The 25484-nt window shown below is 44.2% G+C and overlaps 1 protein-coding gene across 1 annotated transcript in view; it reads left to right on the forward strand.

Annotated features, from left to right (window-relative positions):
* The first annotated feature begins 723 nt into the window (after nt 1–723).
* The window catches only part of LOC127006083 (uncharacterized), a 55536-nt gene continuing 30775 nt past the window's right edge, over nt 724–25484 (forward strand). The window contains exons 1-3 of the mRNA XM_050875589.1: nt 724–826; nt 7503–7562; nt 8304–8509. Coding sequence (XP_050731546.1) covers nt 7523–7562; nt 8304–8509 — 246 coding nt within the window. The 5' untranslated portion in view covers nt 724–826; nt 7503–7522. The remainder of the gene's footprint in view (nt 827–7502; nt 7563–8303; nt 8510–25484) is intronic.

The following is a 25484-nucleotide window of genomic DNA, read 5'->3' on the forward strand; positions in this document are numbered from 1 at the left end:
CTACTCGTGTGGTGACTGAGCAGCAACTGCCTCTGTTTACTAGGTGGAAACTGAGCTGCTGCCCTCCACCTCCAAGCACCGTTGCAACTCCCTAATATACGTTACTTAAGCCTCTTTTATTGCTATAGTCCGGCACAATTTGAAGTCCGCTTGGGTGGGACCCGAGCCTCTCAACAGCGCTGCCTATCACCTGTAATACATTACTCTGTCTCTCTCACATGTCAGCTATTTACTATTTGAAATTGTGCATTAAGTATTTTGTATACATTAAATAAGTCTATATAGTTCTTTGAAGGTGCCACTTTTTTTTAAGAATAGCAAAGAATTGCATGAATTCCATAACACGTGATATATTTGCTTTCCGACATTGTCAACATTCACTACTACCTCTACTACTACTTCTACTGCTGTCACTACTAGTACTATTAATGAAAACTATGATACTGATATTTGTAATACCAATATTAATAATCATGATAATAATAAAGAATAAATAAATAAAGATGATCATAATAATAACGATGATAATAATAATAATAATAATAATAATAATAATAATAATAATAATAATAATAATAATAATAATAATAATAATAATAATAATAATAATAATAATAATAAAATAACAATAATAATAATCATTGATGATAATAATAATGATATATCTCTACTTGCATGTTGCAGGTTAGCCACGAGGAGGGAACTGAGGAATGACTACTGGAGGTCCGGGGAGTGGAGGCGAGGGACGCGGGCACCTACGACTGTCAGGTGAACACGTACCCCAAGATATCCACGCAGGTGCGCCTCACAGTACTCTCCCTCCCCGGTAAGTGCTGAATTCTTCATCCTTAGATATCATTATAACTATTTTACATCCATACCTTATTTATTTATTTATGTATTTTACGTTTTGGCCTTTGGCGCCGGTAAGCATTCTTGGTGGGGCCAGGATCCATACGGCAGACGGTCGCCCAGCTGAATCTTCACACCCTTCAGGACCATTATCAGTTAAATCTGTCGAGATTCGGCAAGTCCCTGCTCTGTAATCCACGCCGTCGATACCTACTCCCACACGCCCTACCTACCCCAACCCGACCTACACGGTACCACAACACTCTTGTTTCGACAAGAGCCCGTATCGCCCGACAGATATAAGCTTAGCGCTGTCCCAGTTATTGTGAAAGCAATGGACCGTATTGGCTATACAGGCAGCGCCACACGTGGCCACTCAGTGAACTGTCAAAGCAGTACTTTCCATAGAACTCAAGTTCTGTATACCAGAGTGCGTCTGAGGCCTCCTCCAGGATACAAGGCCTTGGTGCCGCCACCGCTCCAAGCCAACGACTGCACACATTTTACTCCTACCCGATTTCCTGACTCTACTATCTGACATGGAGAAAAACTGAAATCGGGTAGGAGTGAAGTGTGTGCAGTCATCGGCTTGGGGCGACGGCGGCATCATGGCCGTACATCCCTGAGACAGCCTCAGACACACTCTAGTCTATAACTTGAACTCTATGGAAAATACAGATTAGAGTTGAGTGGCCACATGTGGCGCTGCCTGTATTCATGCTGATCCTGTAGCACCCTGTAAATAGCTCCATATATATCTCTAATAAATCAGTTGCTGTCAGAACATCACTGTGTATGGTTCTCCCTCACCTGAACTAATAAGTTGGACTGCCTGGAGTAGCACACGCTACAATGGTGACCCCGGAGTGAAGCAGGCTGCTCCCTCACCTCTCGTCACAATGGATACGCCCTCCACCAACACTCGCAGACCCCAACCCAGCCGCACCCGCACAAGTCAAGCTACCGACCTTCTCTACGATCGACGCACATATCTGGTTCCGGCGAGCAGAAGTACAATTCCACCTCAAAAGAGTGAGCAACCCGACCTCACGGGCAGACCAAGTCTTAGCAGCTCTCCCAGACGAACTTGTTCCACGCATCTCGGAATGGTTGGAAGCCAAGGGCGACGCCCCCCCCCCCCCCCCCCACACACACACACACACGCACACTTCACAGCACTCTCAGTCCGTGCAGTGCCTCGAAAGCCATCACCAGAACTTTCAGCTTTTGTGCTCGCTCCCTGTAGGTCCACTTTTGTTATCTCCTAAGTGTTGGATACTAACACAAAAAACCTTCATTTATCAAGCTTTAAATAATTTACCGTGTCGTACCCTTGGTAATGTGATCCGAGTTCAAGTTGTTACGGAGACTACAGGTCCAAGGGGTAAGACAAGGGAAAAATCTATCTTAAATTTACTATGACAAAGGAAAATGATACTCCAATCAACATATTACGTCTCAGTGGCAAAGAACAATAATTATGGCACGTTGTAGTACGACACAAATATGTAGTCAGGTTGAGTGGATCCCGTACCTCTTCATAGCGCTGCTGCATCACCCCCAATACCACACTCCCCTCCTCATATGTAATATAAAATATAAAATATTCCGTATACTTTAGATAAAATTTGGCTGAGCTATGGCCAGGGAACTCCCCGAACGGGCCCCGCCCAAAGTGACTTCATAATTGAGTCAGACTACAGTAGCGGACATATCATTTAACAACGACGTCACAATCATATTAATATAACACAGATACGCAATCAAAATTATTACCTATAATCTACAAAACTCACACAAGAACAAGTTATACCACAAGCAGTGGCTCTCCATCACACTCTTTCCTAACACCAAAACAAATTTCACTATACCACAGATTTACTACACTCTAAATATCTAGTCCGATAATATACACATGCAGTATCATGACTTACCTTAAAATCCCGCATTTCTACTTACGATTAAGGTGATCAACACAGCCATCTGGGCTGGTTGAGTATGCTTCCGCTTGCTGAGGGAGCTGGCTAAGGTTTGCTAGTATCACTTAGTTGTAACCGTTACTTCCCTTTGATTTGGGGCCGGGTTAATAACACTCGTCACGCCTATTTTTCCACATAGCCAGTCGCCTATATTTGTTATCGGCGCCCATTGGCCCGACTCAGTCTGTCAGTAGCAACCCATGTTATTTACTTTTCTGCTATTCGTGATAATCTCTGAAAACACACTCACTTTCACTTTCCTGCTCTGTTATTTGCTTCTAACATTTGTCGCCAAACCCATTTCACTTTTAAGCCCATGGGAATATATATTGCTTGCCACACCCTTTTCTAGCCACGCTAGCCACGCATACTGGCCACGTGTGCTTCCATCCTTACTTGTTTTAGGAATACTGGTATGTGTTTACGGACTGATCATTATCTGCTTTACCCTTCACGATTTGAGGGCTGCATTTTCCCTCACGGCTTACGGGCTGCCTGTCTCTGGTTAGGCCTGGTGTTTACGTCTAGCTTGCCTTCGCCTCGATACCTTTATTTTCCTTTATTGTTTACTTTCTTGTCAGTTCCTGCATACTTGGCCTCTAATTCTCAGTGTTCGTCTTCTTTAGATCGCAATATTTTTTTCAGCACGGTTTCTGGATTGGCACTTCTGATTATGTTGGTATATAATACGTCCCAGTTTGAAAACCCGTAAAGGATCACATGAACATGCCATGAAAGATGAGAGTCAATATGTGCTTGGCTATCATCAGTCGTACCTCCACCCTCCCAGCCAGCATTGCTGAGCAAGGAGTAAATGCCAAGTAAGAGGGATAAAATAATTGGTCTCTACTTAACCCTCATTTTTGTGTATTTATGCTTACATTACAGTTATTTATTTCACTGCAATGCAGAATTTCCTCAGGAAGACGATACTGGCCTCAGTTTTTCTTTCTGTCAAATAGTAGTGTCAGGAAATCGGGTAGGAGTGTATTGTATGCAGTCGTTGGCTTGGAGCGGTGGCGGCACCAAGGTTGTGTATCTCGGAGCCAGCCTCAGACACACTCTAGTTTGTAACGTGAACTCTATGGAAAGAGCAACTTTGACAGCTCACCAAGTGGCCACGTGTGGCGCTGCCTGTACAGCCAATACTGTCTATTCCATGTAGTGACATTAAATTTGCTTCTCTTCTCGTAAATTATAGCTTTTATTCTTTCTCTCATTCTCTCATTCTCATGCTCTCATTCTCATTTTCTCTCGCATTCTCATTCATAATTATTATTTTTTTCATTCTCATTTTCTCTCAATCTTATTCTTATTCTCTCTCTCATTCTCATTCTCTCTCATTAAACTCTCATTCTCTCTCATTCTCATTTCCTCTCAATCCTATTCTTATTCCCTCTTTCATTCTCATACTCTCTTTTTTATCAAATTCTCATTCTCTCTCATTCTCTCCCATTCTCATTCTCTCTCATTCTCATTCTCTCGCTCTCTCATTCTTATTCTCTAATTCTCATTCTCTCTCATTCTTTTTCTCTCATTCTCATTCTCTTATTCTCATTCTCATTACCTCTCTCATTTTCATTCTCATTCGATCTTCTCTCATTCTCAGTCTTATTCTCTCTCTCTCTCTCTCTCTCTCTCTCTCTCTCTCTCTCTCTCTCTCTCTCTCTCTCTCTCTCTCTCTCTCTCTCTCTCTCTCTCTCTCTCTCTCTCTCTCTCTCTCTCTCTCTCTCTCTCTCTCTCTCTCTCTCTCTCTCTTACAGGAGTTCTATTATTTATTCCACTTCTGTAAGTCTTTTTTTTATCTCTGGTGATCAAGCCATCTCCACCACTCCACAGCCCTTTCTCTCCCTAAAAACATATAAACATTAGATGGTCACTGTTCTTCCTCTAAACCTATCAACAGTGGTGTTCCACAGGGCTCTGCCCTATCACCCATTCTTCCTGTTGTTCATCAATGATCTTCTTTCCATAACATACTGTCGTATCCACTCATACGCTGACAACTCCACTCTGCATTATTCAACTTCTTTCAACAAAAGACCCTCTAAACAGGAATTACATGACTCTTGACTGGAGGCTGCAGAACGCTTAACCTCAGACCTTGCTATCATTTCCGATTGGGGTAAAAGGAACCTTGTGTCCTTCAATGCCTCAAAAACCCAATTTCTACATCTATCAACTCGACACAATCCTCCAAACACCTATCCCCTATTCTTCAACAACACTCAGCTGTCACCGTCTTCAACACTAAACATCCTCGGTCTATCCTTAACTCAAAATCCTAACAGGAAACTTCACATCTCCTCTCTCACTAAATCAGCTTCCTCGAGGTTGGGCGTTCTGTATCGTCTCCGCCAGTTCTTCTCCCCAACACAGTTGCTATCCATATACAGGGGCCTTGTCCGCTCTCGTATGGAGTATGCATCTCACATGTGGGGGGGGCTCCACTCACACAGCTCTTCTGGACAGAGTGGAGTTTAAGGTTCTTCGTCTCATCAGCTCTCCTCCTCTTACTAATAGTCTTCTACCTCTTAAACTCCGCCGCCATGTTGCCTCTCTTTCTATCTTCTATCGATATTTTGACGCTGACTGCTCTTCTGAACTTGCTAACTGCATGCCTCCTCCCCTCCCGCGGCCTCGCCGCACACGACTTTCTACTTAAGCTCATCCCTTTACTGTCCAAATCCCTTTCACACGAGTTAACCAGCATTTTCACTCTTTCATCCCTTACGCTGGTAAACTCTGGAACATTCTTCCTTCATCTGTATTTCCTCCTGTCTACGACTTGAACTCTTTCAAGAGGAGGGTATCAGGACACCTCTCCTCCCGAAATTGACCTAACTTTCGGCCACTCCTTTTGACTCTTTTGTAGGAGCAGTGAGTAGCGTTTTTTTTTTTATTATTGTTTCCTTTTTTTTTTTTTGCCCTTGAGCTGTTTTCATTGCTGTAAAAAAAAAAAAAACTCAGTGATTTTCTCCATTTATTGGTTAGTATACCTCTAACAATGACATGCATGATTGTGTAACACGGTTGGTTGACGTCGTGTAAAATATACACCAATTGTTTGCGGATGGGTTAGTTTTTCTCCTTCCTCCCCCAATACATCCTTCTTTTTACTCGTATAGTATTTCCACGAGAAACTGGCGGGTGGGTTAGTGGTGGCTGAAGGATCAGCTCCGCCCCGCACCTTGCAACACACTCTCAACACCTCTGGCTTCCTCTCATATATCAGCTATTTACTACCTTTTAATGAATTTAATTAAATAATTGGATAATCCAATAAGGTCATATAGTGTTAAGATTGTTTCGTTTTTAGGATAATAACAAAGATTTTGTATAAATACCACGACACTTGACAACGTTGTATTCCAACGTTGTCAAGTGTCGTTTTTTTTTTTTTTTTTACAAAATCTTTATCATTCTAAAAACGAAACAATCGTAACATTATATGACTTTATGAGATTATCCAGTTATTTAATTAGATTCATTTAAAGGTAGTAAATAGCTGACAATTTTTTTATGAGAGGAAGCGAGAGGTGTTGAGAGTTTGTGGCAAGGTGTGGGGCGGGGCTGACCCCCCAGCCGCCACTATAGTGAGTTGTGATCAAATCTGAGACGCTCTATATAGAAGGCTGTAGATGCTTCTACATTAAAAGTTAGACCATGGTCAATATATAATGAACATTATACAGAGGAAGTGTGAGGGATCAAGGCGGGTGTGGAACATTTCTTCTCAGCTTCTACGGAATAAAGACAAGTAATTTTTTTTTTTCTATTAAAACCTGTACATACGTCCTAAGTGCATATACTGCAGCAGTTGAATAACTAAAAACATATGATATGTGGAAGAAATAAGGCGAACAAGCTAATTTACGCCGACGATCTGGGAGCAAGAAATGTAGTGTTTTTGGGTGGCATTGCTGGCTTCGCCCACCGGTGAAGCTCCGCCTCCCCTTGCTCCACCTCGTATTGAAGAGCAACCCGCTGAGGGCCACTCCATGTATTATTCCTCCAAGGAGTTAACCAATCCAGTTATATTAGAGATCAGTAAGCCTAGCATCACATTCAACAGTTATTATTTAGTATTTCATGTTATTTCGAATATTAATCGTTATTTACAAGCAGTAAATTATTAAAGTACCCTATATTTGCACTGATAGAGCCAGATGTCTTTTAATGTACCTGAAATTAAATGAATTAAAGGCATTTAAAATGCCATAGATTGTTCGAGTATGATCTGAATACGGTGCTTGACACAATCTTGTCCTTTCGTGTGCTTGTATGGTAATTATTGATGAATATCAGCATGTTTGGGATTTATAAAGAGTGAGTTTTTTTTTATTTGTTTACAACATTCAAATATATTATTGAAAAATTCCCTTGAATATCTAACATAACAGTTGATTTTCACGTATTCACGAACTAGAAATGCGCAGGTGCCACATCTATCAACATTCCCGCTTAGTTGATGGATAGATGAAATGAAACCGATTATAGTAGTGTTTATTAGTTTATAAAAATTTTCATGAAAAGCCAAGGAAAATTTCGCAGGATACAATATGATCTACAATTTCTACGTATTCTAATACCATGTAAATGTTTTCACTCTATATCATTAGCACCTATCGCAGTAATTAATTACATTTTTTCAACCCCGATTCTTTGCAGGACAGACAACGATACAGGACATGCCCGTCTCAGACACTGGAATGATATTCTCGCCCTCAGGTACAGAGAGAGAGAGAAAGAGAGAGAGAGAGAGAGAGAGAGAGAGAGAGAGAGAGAGAGAGAGAGAGAGAGAGAGAGAGAGAGAGAGAGAGAGAGAGAGAGAGAGAGAGAGAGAGAGAGAGAGAGAGAGAGAGAGAGAGAGAGAGAGAGAGAGAGAGAGAGAGAGAGAGAGAGAGAGAGAGAGAGAGAGAGAGAAGAGAGAGAGAGAGAGAGAGAGAGAGAGAGAGAGAGAGAGGAGAAGAAAAAATATAAATATATATTTTTTTGCCTTCTATCAAAAAAAATCAAATATGCAGGGAAGAAAAAAGAAAACTGCTATATATATATATATATATATATATATATATATATATATATATATATATATATATATATATATATATATATATATATATATATATATATATATATATATATATATATATATATATATATATATATATATATATATATATATATATATATATATATATATATATATATATATATATATATATATATATATATACTATATATATCACTACATTTTGCGTATATATATATATATATATTGTGGTTATAATACCTTTATTTAAAACGAAATTCCAGATTAACGACTATTTAATTACAAAAGAGATTATATAGAACATATATTTGCTATGAAGTGGCAAAGTAATCACTAGTCGATCACGACACTGCAGTGCTGTGCTGCGACATGTACTACGAAGAGGCGAACTGACAGCTCTTTTCTCCTCCTTACAGAGAGCGAGATGAAAGAGGAACAAGGAAGCGTACAGGTGGAGATTTTGGGGGAGCGGTGGATACGGTTACCGGCGGGGTCAGCTTTACGTTTGATATGTCGTGCTTCTGGAAAGTCACTGAAGACAAGACTTCGACACACCAAGGCGCCACTGCTCGCTTGGAACATGGACAACCTGCCACTAACTGCTGTGTGGCTTCCCTCTAATGTAAGAGAGAGAGAGAGAGAGAGAGAGAGAGAGAGAGAGAGAGAGAGAGAGAGAGAGAGAGAGAGAGAGAGAGAGAGAGAGAGAGAGAGAGTAACACAGACCACATAGACCCTAAGGTCCAGATTAGGTGGTCTGTCTTTAAACCTAAGTGAATTTATATTACTCAGATGGCACCAGAACTTTGCATTTCTACTTCAATAAATATTAGGTTAAAAGGAAGTGTCGGTCGAGCTTGTTTTTGAAGGAGTCAATCGAGTTGCACTGGACCACTATTCTCGCACTGCAACGGTGGTGAAGAAAAATTTGGTGCAGTCTGAATTACTTGTTTACACTTAAGTTTTGTGCCATTATTTCTTGTTCGCAAAATGTCACTGGTTATAAACAATTTTGATTTGTCCACATTCTTAAACTATTAAGTGGGGCGGTTGGCTCGAATGTTATTCTTTATTTATTGCGTTATGGTGATAATATTTATGCAGGAAGTAAGGGACACGATTTACATCAATTCTAGCTCACAAAAAAAAAAAAACCCATCTTGGACCCTTTTTTTTCCCCACATAAAAGAATTCCATTTTTTTTTTCTTACATCCCCGCTTATAGCGCCGGTAGGCTTTCTTCAGGGGCCAGATGGTCGGCCCAAGCCCGTCGTGGCGCAGGCAATTTTTTTTATAGTGGCGCCAGTCATGCTTGGCTCAAGTTGCACCCCAGGGGGCGGATTCTGAGAAGGGCCGTAAGTTAAGGCCCGCGCGCTGCCTTAACTTGACCAAGGCGCCGTTAGCTGCGGCCGCACTACGGCGCCGTATCTCTGCATTCCTTTCCCATACTCAAAACTTTTTAAGGCCGCCGTAAAGGGGCCGTAGGGCGTGTGGCGCTGCAAGGCGGCCGCATTTCGGTGGCCAATCAGGGGCAAGTTCTAGTCGGCAAATAGGAAGCGTCGACCAATCGCGGGATATAAACACAAGTCAGCTGTTGTGCGAACGTTCCCGCGGTGCCCACACTCTCACGACAATGGAGCCTCTCTCCTCACCCCCTACCTTGCCCCCTACGAAGAAAAGGAGGCCGAACTTTTCGGAAGAGGAGCTACTAATGCATGCTAATAGCACTGACACAAGCCTAACCGAACTAACCCTACCTTTGTTCGTAACCTCAGAAGCTAACACCACTTTTGTGAAAAGTTACCTGTAACATTTATCAGCACTACGGTATATATACAGCACTTCCAACACAGTGATGTCCCTGCTCACCCACGCGTGCAAGATACTACGTTGCGAAGGATGGGGGGCGGATCCCCAAGTTTGTAGGCTTTAGGAAGGGAAATATGAGAAAATGGTGTCGTGCGCGTAAACTGCATGCATATATATTTACCCCGTCTTCAATTGTGATGCTGTCCATAAATGGATGAAGGGCTTTAATAAGGGGGATATTCATAAGGTTTTGTTGGTAAGAGAACCGGGTAGGACACGAAGTAATGGGTTTAAACTGGATAAATTCAGATTCAACAGGGACATAGGCAAAAATTGGTTTACTAACAGGGTGGTGGATGAGTGGAATAGGCTTAGCAGTCATGTGGTGAGTGCCAATACAATTGTCACATTCAAAAATAGATTAGATAAATTCATGGACAGCGATATTAGGTGGGGTTAGATACACGGGAGCTTAGGTTCAAAGGAGCTGCCTTGTACAGGCCTACCGGCCTCTTGCAGACTCCTGCGTTCTTATGTTCTTATGTTCAAACTTCCTAGTTACTGTATTACTAAACATCTTACTGGTAGTTCATTCACTTCTTACAATTGTGTAACTACGTAGTATAACTACGTAAAACATCGTTTATATGCATTTCATACCTGTATGAAGGCTGTATGTTACACTTGTAGCAGCGAAGGCGTGCAGGGAGAGTAGGCCGTAACTCACTTAGGGCAGCCCACACCCGCCTTAACCTGCGGCGCCGCAACTCTCCTCAAAATGGCCGCGCCAGTGTTTTGAGTATACCAGCGGAAGCGCTACGGCCGGACTTGCGGCGCCTTAAGCAGATACGACGCCGTAAAATTCTTGATTCACTAGACGGTTTCTTCTAGAGTCCGGGTTGATGGGTGGTCTTCTGGACAGCATGTAGGTAGTCTTAGGCCACTCGGCGGTGACTGAAAAATCCCAGGTGGTAGTGTGGGGATTCGAACCGACGTTGTCCATGGCGTAGTGAATGTGAGTCCAGCACGCTAACCACTCAGCCACCGCCTACCCATATATTTTTCAAATCGCATCTTTTCCAATACTAATTGTTCTACACCCATGAAACATTAATGTGTAAGAACCTTACTTAGGCAATGAAAACAACGAATATACATTTTACTGAAAATCCTTAGTTTGCGAATATTTACTTTCCGTTATCACCCCTCTATAGGCAGGGAACAAATTCTTTGAAAATTCAGTCCTTTCAGATCTGAAGAAAAGCTATGTGTTGTTTCAATCAGACAAGTCTAAGCATATTTTGAGTTTTTGTTTCATTGAAATTGGTTGAAGAATGACGGAGGAGATGCAGTTCAATTCATGTATTAATAATCATATATAAAGTAATATTTCTGCATGTTTAATCAGGTATTTTGATGTCCAGGCATAAATATTCATTCTTGAGGCTCCTGGTCCTCTCATGCCTCGGGGTGAGGCATGGTATTATCTCACAAGAAGAGGGTCTCATAGCTGCCCAAGCTACTTTGTGGCCAGTTTTTTTCTTCTGAAAACCTCCACGGGCATAGGTTTTCTTATTATTTTCAGTTCCATTCTTTTTGAGTGTTTTCTTCTGTTTGCCTCTGATGATTCTTCGTTCCTCTTGAATTTCAATGGAGCGGTCAAGGGCTACAGCCACAAGTCTTCACTACGACACAGGAAGGGAGGTTATGCCAGATATCACTTTTGTTACTGTTATAGTGTGTAGGTTTTCGTAAATAATGGCAATACTCAATGACCGATATGCAACATGAGGTAGCGCTTGAGGCAGTGAGTCTCCATTACACGCCTAAAAAGTGAATGTATTGCGAATGTTGGTGAAATACTTCGTTTTTACACTGAAAGACAATACGCGGGTGAATTATTTTTTTTCTTCTATTTTACAGAAATTACGTTTTTCACCATTTCATGACCCCCCAATAAGTATTTTAGAACATTCGATCAGTTTTCCTCGGAGGCGATGTTTCCCAAGAGAAATCATTTTAAGAGTTGAGAGCCTTTCGTCGTTAGATTTGTTGCGCAAGGAAGAGATCATTTTTTGTTGCCTGACGTTGAACTCCTAATTCAGCAATGTCCTTTGCATGGTAGAGAGACCAGAACTGATCCCCATATTCCAAATGGAGTCTGGCTAAACTATTTGAATAAAAAAATTATATTAATGAAGCCCAGCATTCTGTTCGATATATTTGCTTCGTCAATGCATTGGGTAGGCGATGGCTGAGTGGTAGCGTGATTGGCCTACATTCACCGCGTGATGGACGACGCGGGTTCGAATCCCCACGCTACCACCTAAGATTTTTCAATCACCGCCGAGTGGCTTAATGAGGTCACAACAGCCGACCGGTACCCGATCCCCCACATCCAGGACTTCACGGCAAATCTCGACGGTGCCAAGATCTTTTCAAAGATCGACTTGGTACGCAGCTACCACCAAATACCGGTTCACCCGGACGACATCCCCAAGACTGCCATCATCACCCCGTTTGGGCTGTTTCAATTCCTACGCATGCCCTTCGGCCTTAAGAATGCTGCTCAAGCGTTCCAGCGCCTTATGGACAGCGTGGGTCGTGGTCTTGACTTCGTGTTCATCTACCTCGACGACATCCTCATCCGCTCTCGACAGGAACACCGCGAACACCTCCGCCAGCTCTTGCAGAGGCTTAATGACCATGGCCTTGCTATCAACCTTGGTAAGTGCCAGTTTGGTCTCTCTTCCATAACTTTCCTCGGCCATCACATCAGTCAGCACGGAGCCGTGCCGCTCCCATCCAAGGTCGAAGCGATTCGGAAGTTTCCCAAGCCCACTACGTTGAAAGGATTCCAGGAGTTCGTCGGTATGGTAACCTTCTACCACCGCTTCGTTCCCGCAGCTGCCAGGATCATGCAACCTCTGTTCAAGGTCCTAGCTAACAAGCCTAATGACTTCATTTGGGACGAAGCAGCTACAACCGCGTTCGAAAACGCCAAGGAGGCGCTGGCAAAATCAACGATGCTGGTACACCCACGAAGTACCGCACCAACAGCTCTCACGGTCGATGCATCCGACACAGCTGTAGGAAGAGTTCTGGAGCAACTCATTGATGGTAACTGGCGGCCGCTGGCCTTTTTCAGCCGACACCTGAAACCCCCGGAGCGCAAGTATAGCGCATTCGACCGGGAACTCCTCGCTCTCTACCTGACCATCCGGCACTTCCGCTACTTCCTTGAGGGCAGAGATTTCACCGCTTTCACCGACCACAAGCCACTCACCTTTGCCTTTGCCAAAGTGTCAGACCCTTGGTCAGCTAGACAGCAGCGCCATCTGGCATACATCTCTGAGTACACTACTTGCGTGCAGCATGTGTCAGGCAAAAGCAATAAGGTCGCAGATGCGCTTTCGCGTACTGCCATCAATACTATCCACGCTTTGGCGCCAGGTCCCGACCACACAGCACTGGCTGCGGCCCAGAAAAAAGATGAAGAAATGCCCGCACACCGCACCGCCATCTCCGGTTTGGTATTGGAGGATGTGCCATTCGGACCAGCAAACACCACACTCCTCTGCGACGTCTCTACGGGACAGCCCAGGCCCATCATCCCTGCCGCCCGGCGCCGCCGGGTTTTCGACATAGTACACGACCTGGCTCACCCTTCAATCCGGGCAACAAAAGCGCTGATGGCAGCCAAGTTCATGTGGCACGGGCTGCGTAAGCAAGTAGGTGATTGGGCAAGGGCTTGCATCCCTTGTCAAACCTCCAAGATCCAGCGACACACCAAAGCACCGCCACAGAGCTTCGCACCGCCAGACCGACGCTTCAATCATATCCACGTGGACATCGTGGGCCCTCTTCCGCAATCCAGAGGAGTTACTCAACTTTTCACTATCGTGGACCGATTCACAAGATGGCCGGAAGCGATCCCACTCTCGGATACTTCAACCGCCACCTGTGCGCGTGCTTTCATCGCCCACTGGGTCGCCCGCTTTGGTGTGCCAGCTGACATCTCTTCAGACAGAAGTGTACAGGTCACCTCCACACTGTGGTCGGCAATAAACCAGCTACTTGGCGTAAAGTTACACCACACGACCGCCTACCATCCACAAGCAAACGGCCTGGTGGAACGCTTTCACCGGCACATGAAAACAGCTCTCAAGGCACTGCTAAAAGGCCCAGACTGGATGGACGAACTGCCGTGGGTGTTGTTAGGCATACGCACGGCTCCAAAGGAAGACCTGACAACCTCCTCGGCCGAATTGGTATACGGCGCTCCACTGACAGTTCCGGGTGATTTTATTCCAGCTGCGCGAGGACAACAGGAATCTCCTCCGTCCGTCCTTACACGTCTCCGTGAGAAAGTTGGGTCTCTCTCACCTGTCCCTACGTCTCGACATTGCCTCACAACCAGGTACGTCCCACCTGATCTACTCAACAGTCAATATGTTTTCCTCCGCAGAGATTCTCTTCGCACGCCACTTTAAAAGCCTTATGAGGGACCCTTTAGAGTCCTACACAAGTACCCTAAGGCTTTCGTCATTGATTACGGCCGACGTGAGACTGTCTCGATGGATCGTCTCAAACCGGCACACCTGGATGTCGACAAGCCGGTGCGGGTGGCACAACCCCGCAGCAGAGGGCGTCCGCCATCACGACCGACCCCGTCCTTGCCCCAACCAACTGCAACCCGGAAGACAAGATCAGTGGCGAGATGCAGAGAAAACATTGCTAAAAAAACCTTGCTAACACTAACAGCGTTATTACTCGACAACCTTGCTAAACTCGGGATTCAGAAACAAGGCATAGCAACGTTGTTAATACCTTGCTATGACGGAAAGGCAACTGATTGGCGGGGAGTCAACAACCAATCACAGTGAGTTTTACAGAGAGCTGCGCCAATCACAAGGCTGTCTCGTCCCAGTTGTGTTTACATTGTCTCGCCCTCGGAGGGAGAATACAAGGAAAGGGCATGACGTCACAGAAGGCCAAGACTGCAGTCATGTCCTCTTCTTGTATTCTTCCTCCAAACTCCATGCCATCCCTTGTAGTACCATCCAGCTGGGATATAACCCTGCAATGGGTATACCCTAGTTATGTTACAAGAAATATATCATACTACTTGGTTGGGATAAATTGTGTTCTTCCACACACATAAAATTGTAATTTTCGGTCTTTCACCAGTGTCTATTCCGGACGAAACTATCTTTTTCTGATAGTTTCAGCTTGTTTTGAATTCGACCCCCCTGGGTGTTACGCTCTCCCTCCCAGCCCCAACATTGCCTCCCGAGGCGCCCGCAAAAAAGCCCACTACTATCCATATCAGACCCTATGACATACCGTTTTTCTCAAATATCTTTCAAACGAAGACTCGGATCAGCATGGGGCTTTGGCACAGATTGTTTCACACACTCCGCTAATTTTTTACGCTATTGTGCATTGCCAGATACGGTTAATTATAGCGTTTACTTTTGACTGTGATGGCAAAACCTGCGTGAGCCACTTACACATTCGAACAGGTGAGGCGTGACGTATTTGTGACGTGTATCCACCACCTACCTCCACCCCTGGCTTCCTTTACTCCCATCCCTCCCTTTCCCTCCCCCAACCCTCCTCTTCTCCCATACCTCTCTCTCTCTCTCTCTCTCTCTCTCTCTCTCTCTCTCTCTCTCTCTCTCTCTCTCTCTCTCTCTCTCTCTCTCTCTCTCTCTCTCGGTGTACATGCGATGTGAAGCTTTGCACACATATGACTTGTCTATAATAGCGAATAACTCGAAAGTATATGCTAAGTATGGTAGGGTGTTTTATGCACACGACCCTGATTCCTGTTCCAGCGTAACTGGATGTTGCTTAAGTGCTGGATGAAGTTTGTTTGGCAATTATACAACCATTGAAAATTGTACGAGTATATGACCCTCCTTCCCACAGGTTACGTTGAGCGTATGATGGGATGAAGCACGTAGCTGACGCTTGATCATTTATAGGAAATCGCGTAAGAGACGGAAAGGAATAAGGGTGAAATTGCAGCGGGAATTCATTGCAGAATAAAAACGTGAAACGAAATTGGAGAAATATAATATGAATAATTTATTCTGATATTAGGAAAAGATTACCATACAATATGGGTTCATTTAGATATGTTGAAAAGTCATAGCACAAAAAATAGGCAGCGAGCATATGATGGGTGGATTAGTAATGTAAATAACTGACCACATGTAACTTCAATATTCATCACCATCGACAAACAGGTCATCCTCGTCATCACTGTTGATGCTGATGCAGACGGCATATAATTTCTATTTATCTGCCATTAATTCAAGTCATACGTGTGCATGGATTCATATCTCGTGTACAGCGCAAGTGAGAGAGAGAGAGAGAGAGAGAGAGAGAGAGAGAGAGAGAGAGAGAGAGAGAGAAGAAGGAGGGTAGGAGGGAGGGATGGGAGTAGGGGAAAACAGGGGTGGAGGTAGGTGGTGGATACACGTCACAAATACGTCACGCCTCACCTGTTCGAATGTGTGAGTGGCTCACGCAGGTTTTGCCATCACAGTCAAGAGTAAACGCCATAATTAACCGCATCTGGCAATGCACAATAGCGTCAAAAATTAGCGGAGTATGTGAAACAATCTGTGCCAAAGCCCCATGCTGATCCGAGTCTTCCTTTGAAAGATATTTGCGAGAAACGGTATGTCATAGGGTCTGATATGGATAGTAAGTTTCAAAAATCGCTGTCATTTGTAGCTGCGTGTGCGGAGGATGACATGAACCCCTTCTCCTCCTCACCGTTGCCAGATTGTCGTACTCAGAGCCTCGTATTTACCGGTTTTTGAGCCATACCCATAACTATTGTCAAAAACGTACCAAATATTAACCATTTTAACGATAACTATATATGAAGGCAGTTACTGGGGTCGAGGAGGCAGTTTTGGGGTTGGAAATTGGCAATCATAGGAGGCTGAGTACGACAGTCTGGCAACGTTGGGCCGCCGCCACCGCCTCCTCGATCCCTCCCGGAAGGCAAGAAATTAATTAATTAAACTGCCCCAACTCTTGTTATTTACTCGTGTTTGCGTATGACATACCAAAGTTTTATATAGATATGCTTTCTATACTATTGAGTTGTTGTTTTAAGTTTAAAAAACGTGAAAGTATGAAACCTTGCTAGATTAACAACTGCCCCGAGGCAGTTGCTATTCTAGCAACCTCGTGACGTCACCGTTTGGCTCTCTGCATGCCGAAAACATTGCTATTGAGCATACCAACGTTGCTAATCGGTTAGCAAGGTTGCTAACAGCTATCTGAATCTCGGCCCTGCAGGACGCTTTTCCCGACAGCCTAACCGCCTTCAGCACTCCGGTTTTTTTTGGGGGGGAGGAGGGGAGGGGGGGGTCATGTGGCGGCTCACATCACTGAGGTTCCGAGCCGTCGCTCACCAAACTCGAGCTCTCACCACCGAGGTCTCGGTACACCGCCACGGAGCTCGAGCACACGAGTCAGCCCACCCAAGGAGACCTGCTGAGCCGCGCCGCGGGTTGGAGCAGATTCCACCTCGCCGCCAGCACGTCCACACCATCTCCTTGTGCACTTTGTCCAGTAAACTGCACCGTTCCTGTACGCCTTTCTATCAAAACCGCTACAAAAGGATTTGTTTTTAGTTCAAATACTTTGGCCGCTATAACATGAAAAATCCATTTTTTTATGAAATGATGTGGCAACATGCATGAAACATTACGTAGAACATCATATTAACACACAATGGAAACTGCAAACAGTTTTAATAAGTCAGCATATAGCAACCGTTAACTTGCAATTTTTTTAACGAATTTTACGAATTGTGAGGGTATCTTCCTGTTATCTCATTGTAATGAATAGATTTCCTTATTTTACACATGTTCTTTCTATTCTAATGTTGTAAAACATTAATTATAAAGTATAATTTGAGAGAGCCCGGAAAACTTGTACGACCTCCCGAGGTAACATAACTTATCGGTATACAGGTTTATATACTCCTCACACCGTTTGTTGCTTTTCTGGGTCCACATGTGAACTACAGAAATATGAAACCTGATCTACAAATTTATAACTTTTCTGAATCCCACCCCTAGTTGACAAAGCTGTACACATAGGACTTGATTAGGGATTGTCGTTTTTGACCTTTTTCTTTGTCCCGGGATTCCGGGATAAAATTATCCCTAATCCCGGGGATTTTCAATTGTCTAAAATTGCACATAATACCTAGTTTAACTTTTTTTTTTTTATATGCTTAACTTTCATATGCAGAAATATTACTGTAGATTGACTGTCTTATTAATTCCACTTAATGTTTAATTCCTAGTTTCCAGCATACACTTTGTTTCTCAACAAAGTAAAAGGAATAAGAATAAGAGCTAAAATATGCTTCGTTTACTACTATATTTTTGTTCTGCTTCCGAATTCCAATGCGAATGACAATGTAAATTATAGTTCATTATCGCTGATAAAAAATATAAAAAATACATTTGTTTCCATTTATACTCAGTGAAATGAAAAGAGTGCTTAATGACAGAAAATGTAGTAAAAATAATCAGTAGCTCAAACGTTGGGAACTATGGCAACAGCGATCAGCTGTGCGGGCAGGCAGGCAGACAGACAGTCAGTTTACTGTCAACCGTCATTGGTCGGTCACTCACGCGAGGAGGGAATGTGCTGCTTTTTTTGTAATTTTGTTAAGTTGTCACGCTCATCTCAATGCCGTATACATACAGCATTATACGGTGTTCATTATACGAGCTCTGTTACGGGTAACGGGAGTGCCATGGCTGCTTTATAATACTCAAGAGAATACCTAAACACTAAGTCTTTCCTTCACACACACACAAAACATTCCTCACGGGACATCCTGTATATAAATATAAATAGAACCACAAGTCCACAACCATCCTGCAGTCAAATTTGCCCCTATTTTTGTATTTAATTTCATCCCGGGATTTCCCGGGATGTGCAAAAATATCCCGGGAGTATTAAACCTTGAAAATTGTCCGGGATCCCGGGAAACAAACCATAGACTTGATACATCTTGCTGCATGTTTTGCTAGTATTGTTTGTTTTTTACAGTAAAATAAGCAGCTCAGGGACAAACACACACAATATAACAAACGAAAAAACAGTAAAAAGTCCACCAAGCGCTGTTCATGTAAATGAAAAAAGAACAGAGTGGCCATGAGAGAGGATCAATTTTGGATGGAGAGGTGTCTTGATACTCCCCTTTTGAAAGTGTTCACGCCATAGGCGCGAGGAAATACAGACGAAGGAAGCCCCTGTTCCAGAGTTTACCAGCCGAAGGAATGAAAGAATGAAAATGCAGGGTTTTGGATTTGGACAGCATAAGGTTAAGCAAGAGTAGAAAGTCGTGTGTAACGGGGCTCCGGGAGGGGTGGAGTAATGCATGTAACAAGATCAGATGAGCAGTTCGCATGAAAATATCGAAAGGAGATAAAAACAGAGGCAACACGCGACGAAATTTAAGAGGTAGAAGACTGTTAGTAAGAGGGGAGAAGTTCATCAGGAGAAAAGTCTTTTCACTATAATGTTATAAAGGGCTGTGTGTGTGGAACTCCCCCTTGTCACCCCACTCCCCAATCCATATGAGGTGTTTACCGTTTACCGTTTATGAGGTTTCAGGCCCCGCTCCGCTGCTAGCGCAGTGCTCCGTAAGGGCCGTTAACGATTACAAGGTTAGCCTCAATAATAATCTTCAATGCACTTATTCGCAACGTCATGGTGAGTGAGTCGTGATTGCTTTCATAAATAGCCTACTGATGTCCTTTTAATAAATTTGGCATCATCATTGTCACTTGGCTATGTTTAGATTCGTACTTATCTCCATATCTTTCCTTTTCATAGTATCACAAATATCCATTGTTTCATTTTCCATTTATCTGATATATTTATAGTATCACAATTCAATATCTAACGATTATTTCCAACTCACTGAACATTTAACACACAACTTATCTTCGAGTCTCAAACAGTAATTAATAGCCATGATCGGTTATGTTACGAATTCTCTCAATTTTAGTCTGAAGAACTACACAACACTGGTCATTTGTTGTATGGTTGATTTCAGGCTTCTTGTACCTCACACAATTTATGCATTTCTTTTCAGCCATGGTACAATCCTTTGATTTATGATCACCAGCACACTTGTAACATCTTGGGGCTTCTCCATTGTTCTTGGCAGTACAGTTGGCCTCAAGATGGCCGTATCTTTGACAATGATAACAAATGATTGCATGGTATCTATATCTCGCAGTATACACTCCCCATTCTAGTCTTATCTTGTCATTATGCTTGTGAATCAACTCTCTCACAGTTGGGTCACATTTCAAAATATATAGTGTATTGTACCACCAGCAGCATTCTTATTTAAAATCTTCTCAATTTTCCCCTCAACTCCAGGAATCGAGTGTAGGAACTCAATCCTGTTTAACAGTGTCTCATTTATCTTACCCCCGGTCTCCTCCTTATGCACATTGCAGTTCATGATTTTTGGCCTTAATTTTCCCAAAATTTTTGTGCTAACTTGCTCTACACGTTCCAGTTTCTGAGCAGCTTCATTCCTTATATTCTCATCATCAAAGTTCATAACAATGTTACCTCCATTCATGAATCTTGAATCGATAATCTGAATGCTTGTAATGCCTGGGAAACTTAATTTTTTTTATTTCAATAGCCTTTTTATCTTGATCAGAGGCCTTGTCAACAAGGAGATGCTTCTTCCTCCTGCGTCTGGCTACGTCAGCAAAGCTGGCACGACCCAACTCTGCTTCCTCAGCGCAAATCACACCGGCCACTTCACTCAGCTCCTCCTTCACACTAGATACCCGAGATTCAACTTCATCTTTCACAACTGATATTTCTTTAGATAATTCTTGCTTAAATTCATCCAATTTTTTCACAATATTGGTTGCTAAAGATGCCCCGTTTAAGCATGGCAAACACACCCAGTTTATTTTGGGTCTATTTTCCTGCTTGAACCCCATCAGATGAGCACACTTCACATGACACCACTTAGGGCACAAACAGCATGCAATCCACCTTTCGCCCGTAAAGTCTTCACAGACGCAATACACGTCTCTCAGACTCCTACTCCTGCTACTCGCCATTTTCGAATCAGCAGTTTCAGAAGCACACACACAACACTTCCATCCGCTCCCACTGTCACTCACCCACTCCATACGTCCATACTCCCTTGTATATGGATATAATCTGGAATGGGGAAAAACTGGTGGAGACGATAAGAATGCATAATCTCGAGGTGGCGGTGGCTGAGTGATCAGAGTGTTGGTGCTGCGTTCTGGAGGACACAAGCTAAAGTCGTCAGTCGTCGCCGAATGGCCTAAGACAACCCACGTGATCTCCTCTTCTTGTGGCACTGTACACTTTCTCTGTGAAGCACAGGAATGAGGGACACTGATACGGTGGTGGTTGGTGGAAGATCTGAATGCAGAGGTACGCAGGCTTGACTCGGTCGATGTCGATGACGTCGGACTTGCCATGGCGGTCGATTGTTTTGTTTTTGCGCGTCCTCCTGGTGACGGCAAAGGGGCCATCATACGGTTGTTGAAGAGGCCTCTTCGCGGCGTCCACTCTAACGAACACGTGTATGCAGGTGTCGAGGTCCTGGCTCACGAATGTCTTGACTGGTGATGTACGTGGCGGCACTGGCTGGACTCTCTTGAGGTTCCTGGCGTAGTTCTGCATGTCGCAAGAAAGGCCAGGTGTGGGCGAGAGAACCTCTCCTAGTAGGCGGAGAGTGGTGCCGTACAGGAGCTCTGCAGAGGAGTGGCCAAAGTCTTCCTTAAGGGACGTCCGTATGCAAAGAAGGGCTAGGGGCAGAGTTGTTGTCCAGTCGTTGCAGTCCTGAGTCCTCGCTCCCAGCGGTGAAAGCGTTCTACCAGGCCATTGGACTGAGGATGGTAGCTGGCAGTCCTGATGTGTTTAATCCCCAGTATAGACATGACCTTGCTCCACAGGCTCGACTCGAACTGGCTTCAACGGTCGGGTGTGAGGCTGAGAGGCGTACCGAAGTGTGACACCCAGGTGTTGACGAAGGCTCTGGCGATGGTGTCCGTTGTTATGTCTTCAATAGGGAGAGCTTCGGGCCAACGTGTGATTCTGTCAACGCAGTTGAGGAGGTACTTGAAGCCGTTGGAGTGTGGAAGTGGGCCAACGAGGTCGACGTGGACGTGTTCGAGTCTGGAGGATCGGGAAGAGAGGAGGAGGAGACTGTGTGGCGCGTCACCTTAGAGGCCTGGCACTGGACGCAGGTGCGGGTCCAGTCTCTGATGTCCTATGAATATGAATATGATGCGCGAGGACATCATCCGTTGCGACGTTCGTATCCCGGGGTGCGAGAGGTCGTGCAGCTGGCGGAAGAGAAGATACCGGTGGTTCTTCAGCAGGTAACGCCGGATGGTGCCTGTAGATGCGTCAGCATAGAGATCCACGTTGGTCCCGGGGAACTCGACTCACCTCATCGACAATGCGGAGTTTTCTTTTAAATGCTGCAGCTGGTGTATGTGTTATGGGTCACTACAGTTCTTCCGGGCAAACCTCCATGCAGGCCTTATTTTCATCCTAAGTGCATGTACCTCTTGGTAGAATCCTTCGATTTGCTCAAGTTACGAACTCTGTGGGAGTCTCCTTGGCCTCCTCCACTTAGGACTGTCTATCACAGAAACAACTCGATGGGCATGGTCAGCTTCTGGATAGCGTGTCACATGCCTGTATAGCCGGAGTTGGCGTTGAGGGAATATGCGGGTAATATATGTGGAATCAGCCTCACGGAGTATTCGCCAGTTTGACACAGTCATTCCAGCGATATCCCATAATTCTACATAGACACATATTACCTAATGCATCAATTCGCCTTTCCAAGTCATTATTTAGTGTCCATATCTCACCTATAGAGTGAGACTCCGAGCACAAGCGTCTTAAAGTTCCGGATCCTTATTCTTTTACACAGGTATCGACAACACCATATACTCGTGCTGAGCGAGTTCATAACACCGTGAGCCAAGCCAATATGCCGTAGGACTTCCTGGCGAGACCCACCGTTGTTCTAAACTACGCTACCAAGGTATGTGAAAATTTCCAAAAACTCGATGTTCTCGCCGCACGCATGAACAGACTGTATTGTTTCATGTAGCAAGCCTCCAAACACCTGTTCCTTCGTCTTGGCCCAGGAGGCATGAAGTCCCAAGGGCTTCGCATCCTCTTGCAGTGCCTCAAGTGCCATCACTAGAACCTCCAACGACTCCGCAAAGATTACTACATCATCGGCAAAAACAAGGTCAGTGACCATGGTATTTCCAACAGATGCTCCTAAATGACTGGTCTACAACTCTGCCTACTCATTCCATACAAGTGTTGAAAAGCCATGGAGCATGAACACAGCCCTGCCTCGTTTACGGGAATGAAGCCGAACAAGCATCCCCTCCCCTTTCACAGTACTTTGTTTCAGAACACAGGCCAGTCAGCAAACTAGTAGTCCTTGCAGGATTCCTACGGGGTTTGCAGGATCTCACAGAGTAACTCGCAATGCACTGAATCAAACACCATCTCGAGATCGACATAGACTGCAAGCATCTCTTGTCGAAATTTACATCGGGACTTTCCTAGTAGCTACGTGAAGCGCTAGGATATACGGTTATTTGTCCACTTTCCAGGCGTGAATCAAGGCTGCTCAGGTCTCCGCAGTTGCAGCAATTGGCTGCGAATCCGCAGCAGCAAAAGATGGGCAAGCACCTTGCCTGGGACACTGAGCGGTGTAATACCATGGTAGTAGATCCCGGACAATATTCTAGGTTTAGTAATCCCGGGATATTTTTGCACATCCCGGGAAATCCCGGGATGAAATTAAGTACAAAAATAGGGGCAAATTTGACTGCAGGATGGTTGTGGACTTGTGGTTCTATTTATATTTATATACAGGATGTCCCGTGAGGAATGTTTTGTGTGTGTGTGAAGGAAAGACTTAGTGTTTAGGTATTCTCTTGAGTATTATAAAGCAGCCATGGCACTCCCGTTACCCGTAACAGAGCTCGTATAATGAACACCATGTCTGCATATTCCACGTTGCTGTATGTATACGGCATTGAGATGAGCGTGACAACTTAACAAAATTACAAAAAAAGCAGCACACTCCCTCCTCGCGTGAGTGACCGACCAGTGACAGTTGACAGTAAACTGACTGTCTGTCTGCCTGCCCGCACAGCTGATCGCTGTTGCCATAGTTCCCAACGTTTGAGCTACTGATTATTTTTACTACATTTTCTGTCATTAAGGTCAGTCAATCTACAGTGATATTTCTACATATCTATCAATGTTAAACATATAAAAAAGAAACTGAAAGTTAAACTAGGTATTATGTGCAATTTTAGACAATTGAAAATCCCGGGAATTCCCGGGATCCCTGGATTAATGATAATTTTATCCCTGAATCCCGGGACAAAGAAAAAGGTCAAAAATGACAATCCCTACATGATAGCTGTTGCAGTCCTGATGGTCACCTTTTCCTTTCCAGATAGGGAGGTGGAAAACATGTATAGAAATTGTTAAATATTTTTTTGCCTATTCCAGAAGTCTCTGGAACTGGAAGAACTAGAGTAAGCATGATTTTGACATTTTCTCTTAATGCCAGAATATTTGGTGAGTCGAAAAACAAATATAGCGAAGAAATATGAAGATCATGATTAGCAGCAGTTCGAATGCTCAGATATCGTTTGTGAGTTGCATCTCAATCTTGGATTGCACGAGAAGAAGCGTGACGGAACCAGGGCATGAAGAGCAGATAAAATACGTTAACGTGTGCCTCCATCCCAGAGACAATCACATTCATAATGCATTGGGCAAAACAGAGGAGTCTCTGACCCAGAAGCAGTAATCATTCCACAAGAAATATAAAAAAAGTAAAAGTCACCTCATTTCATCGATAAAGTGTAACTCTAGCTGCACCGCCTCTTAAGTGGGTCCAGGGGTATATAGAGGGTAAAGGCAAAGTTGGTTGCATACGCTACAAATGCTGCCTGTGGTACTCCCCTCCGTATCGTTGGGCTTTGGGCCTGTTGTGGGTAAGAACCTATTACACCAGGACAACGATCAATGTGAAGTCCGGCATTGCCACAGTTTACCTTCCTCAGGTTTCCCCAGGTACCCATGTAATGCGGCGACGGCCTGATGAACGAGCCTCCCATAACCCACTTAGCCAGTGGGGTACCTCTTTGGCCGACTCGGTAAGGAGTGGCTCTCCCGTCACGCTGGTCGCGGGTTCAATCCCAGGCAGCCGGGGAATACCCTCTCCTTGTCTTGATTAATTTCTCGTGTGTTGTTTCGATACACGCAGAGGTCGTGTTGGGAAATAGAAAGGATGGAAAATAAGCTCGTCGGGGCATTACACCCATACATCGACCAACTCGAAAGGGAGGATGAACAGCTGAGTGAGCTGCACGCCGACTGCCCGGGCCGGGATTTGAGCCCTGGCCCGCGGAGATGCAGCCAGGAACGCTGACCACGGAGGCGTGGAGCGATAGGATAAAATATGAAAATGAAGTCGTCATTGGAGCCCAACGTTGATAATAGTTTGCCATAGTATGTTGAAGGATTAGACTGGAGATAAGGTGGTCTACAGTGTTGGGGGTATGAGGAATACGTGTAGGGGGCTGAACCTTCCGCTCTAGACCATCAAAATATAATTTAATGGCGAAACTTTTCCAGGCATAGATACACCATCTGGCACATCGTAA

This window comes from Eriocheir sinensis, chromosome 32, assembly GCF_024679095.1.
Source record: "Eriocheir sinensis breed Jianghai 21 chromosome 32, ASM2467909v1, whole genome shotgun sequence".
NCBI classification, from domain to species: domain Eukaryota; kingdom Metazoa; phylum Arthropoda; class Malacostraca; order Decapoda; family Varunidae; genus Eriocheir; species Eriocheir sinensis.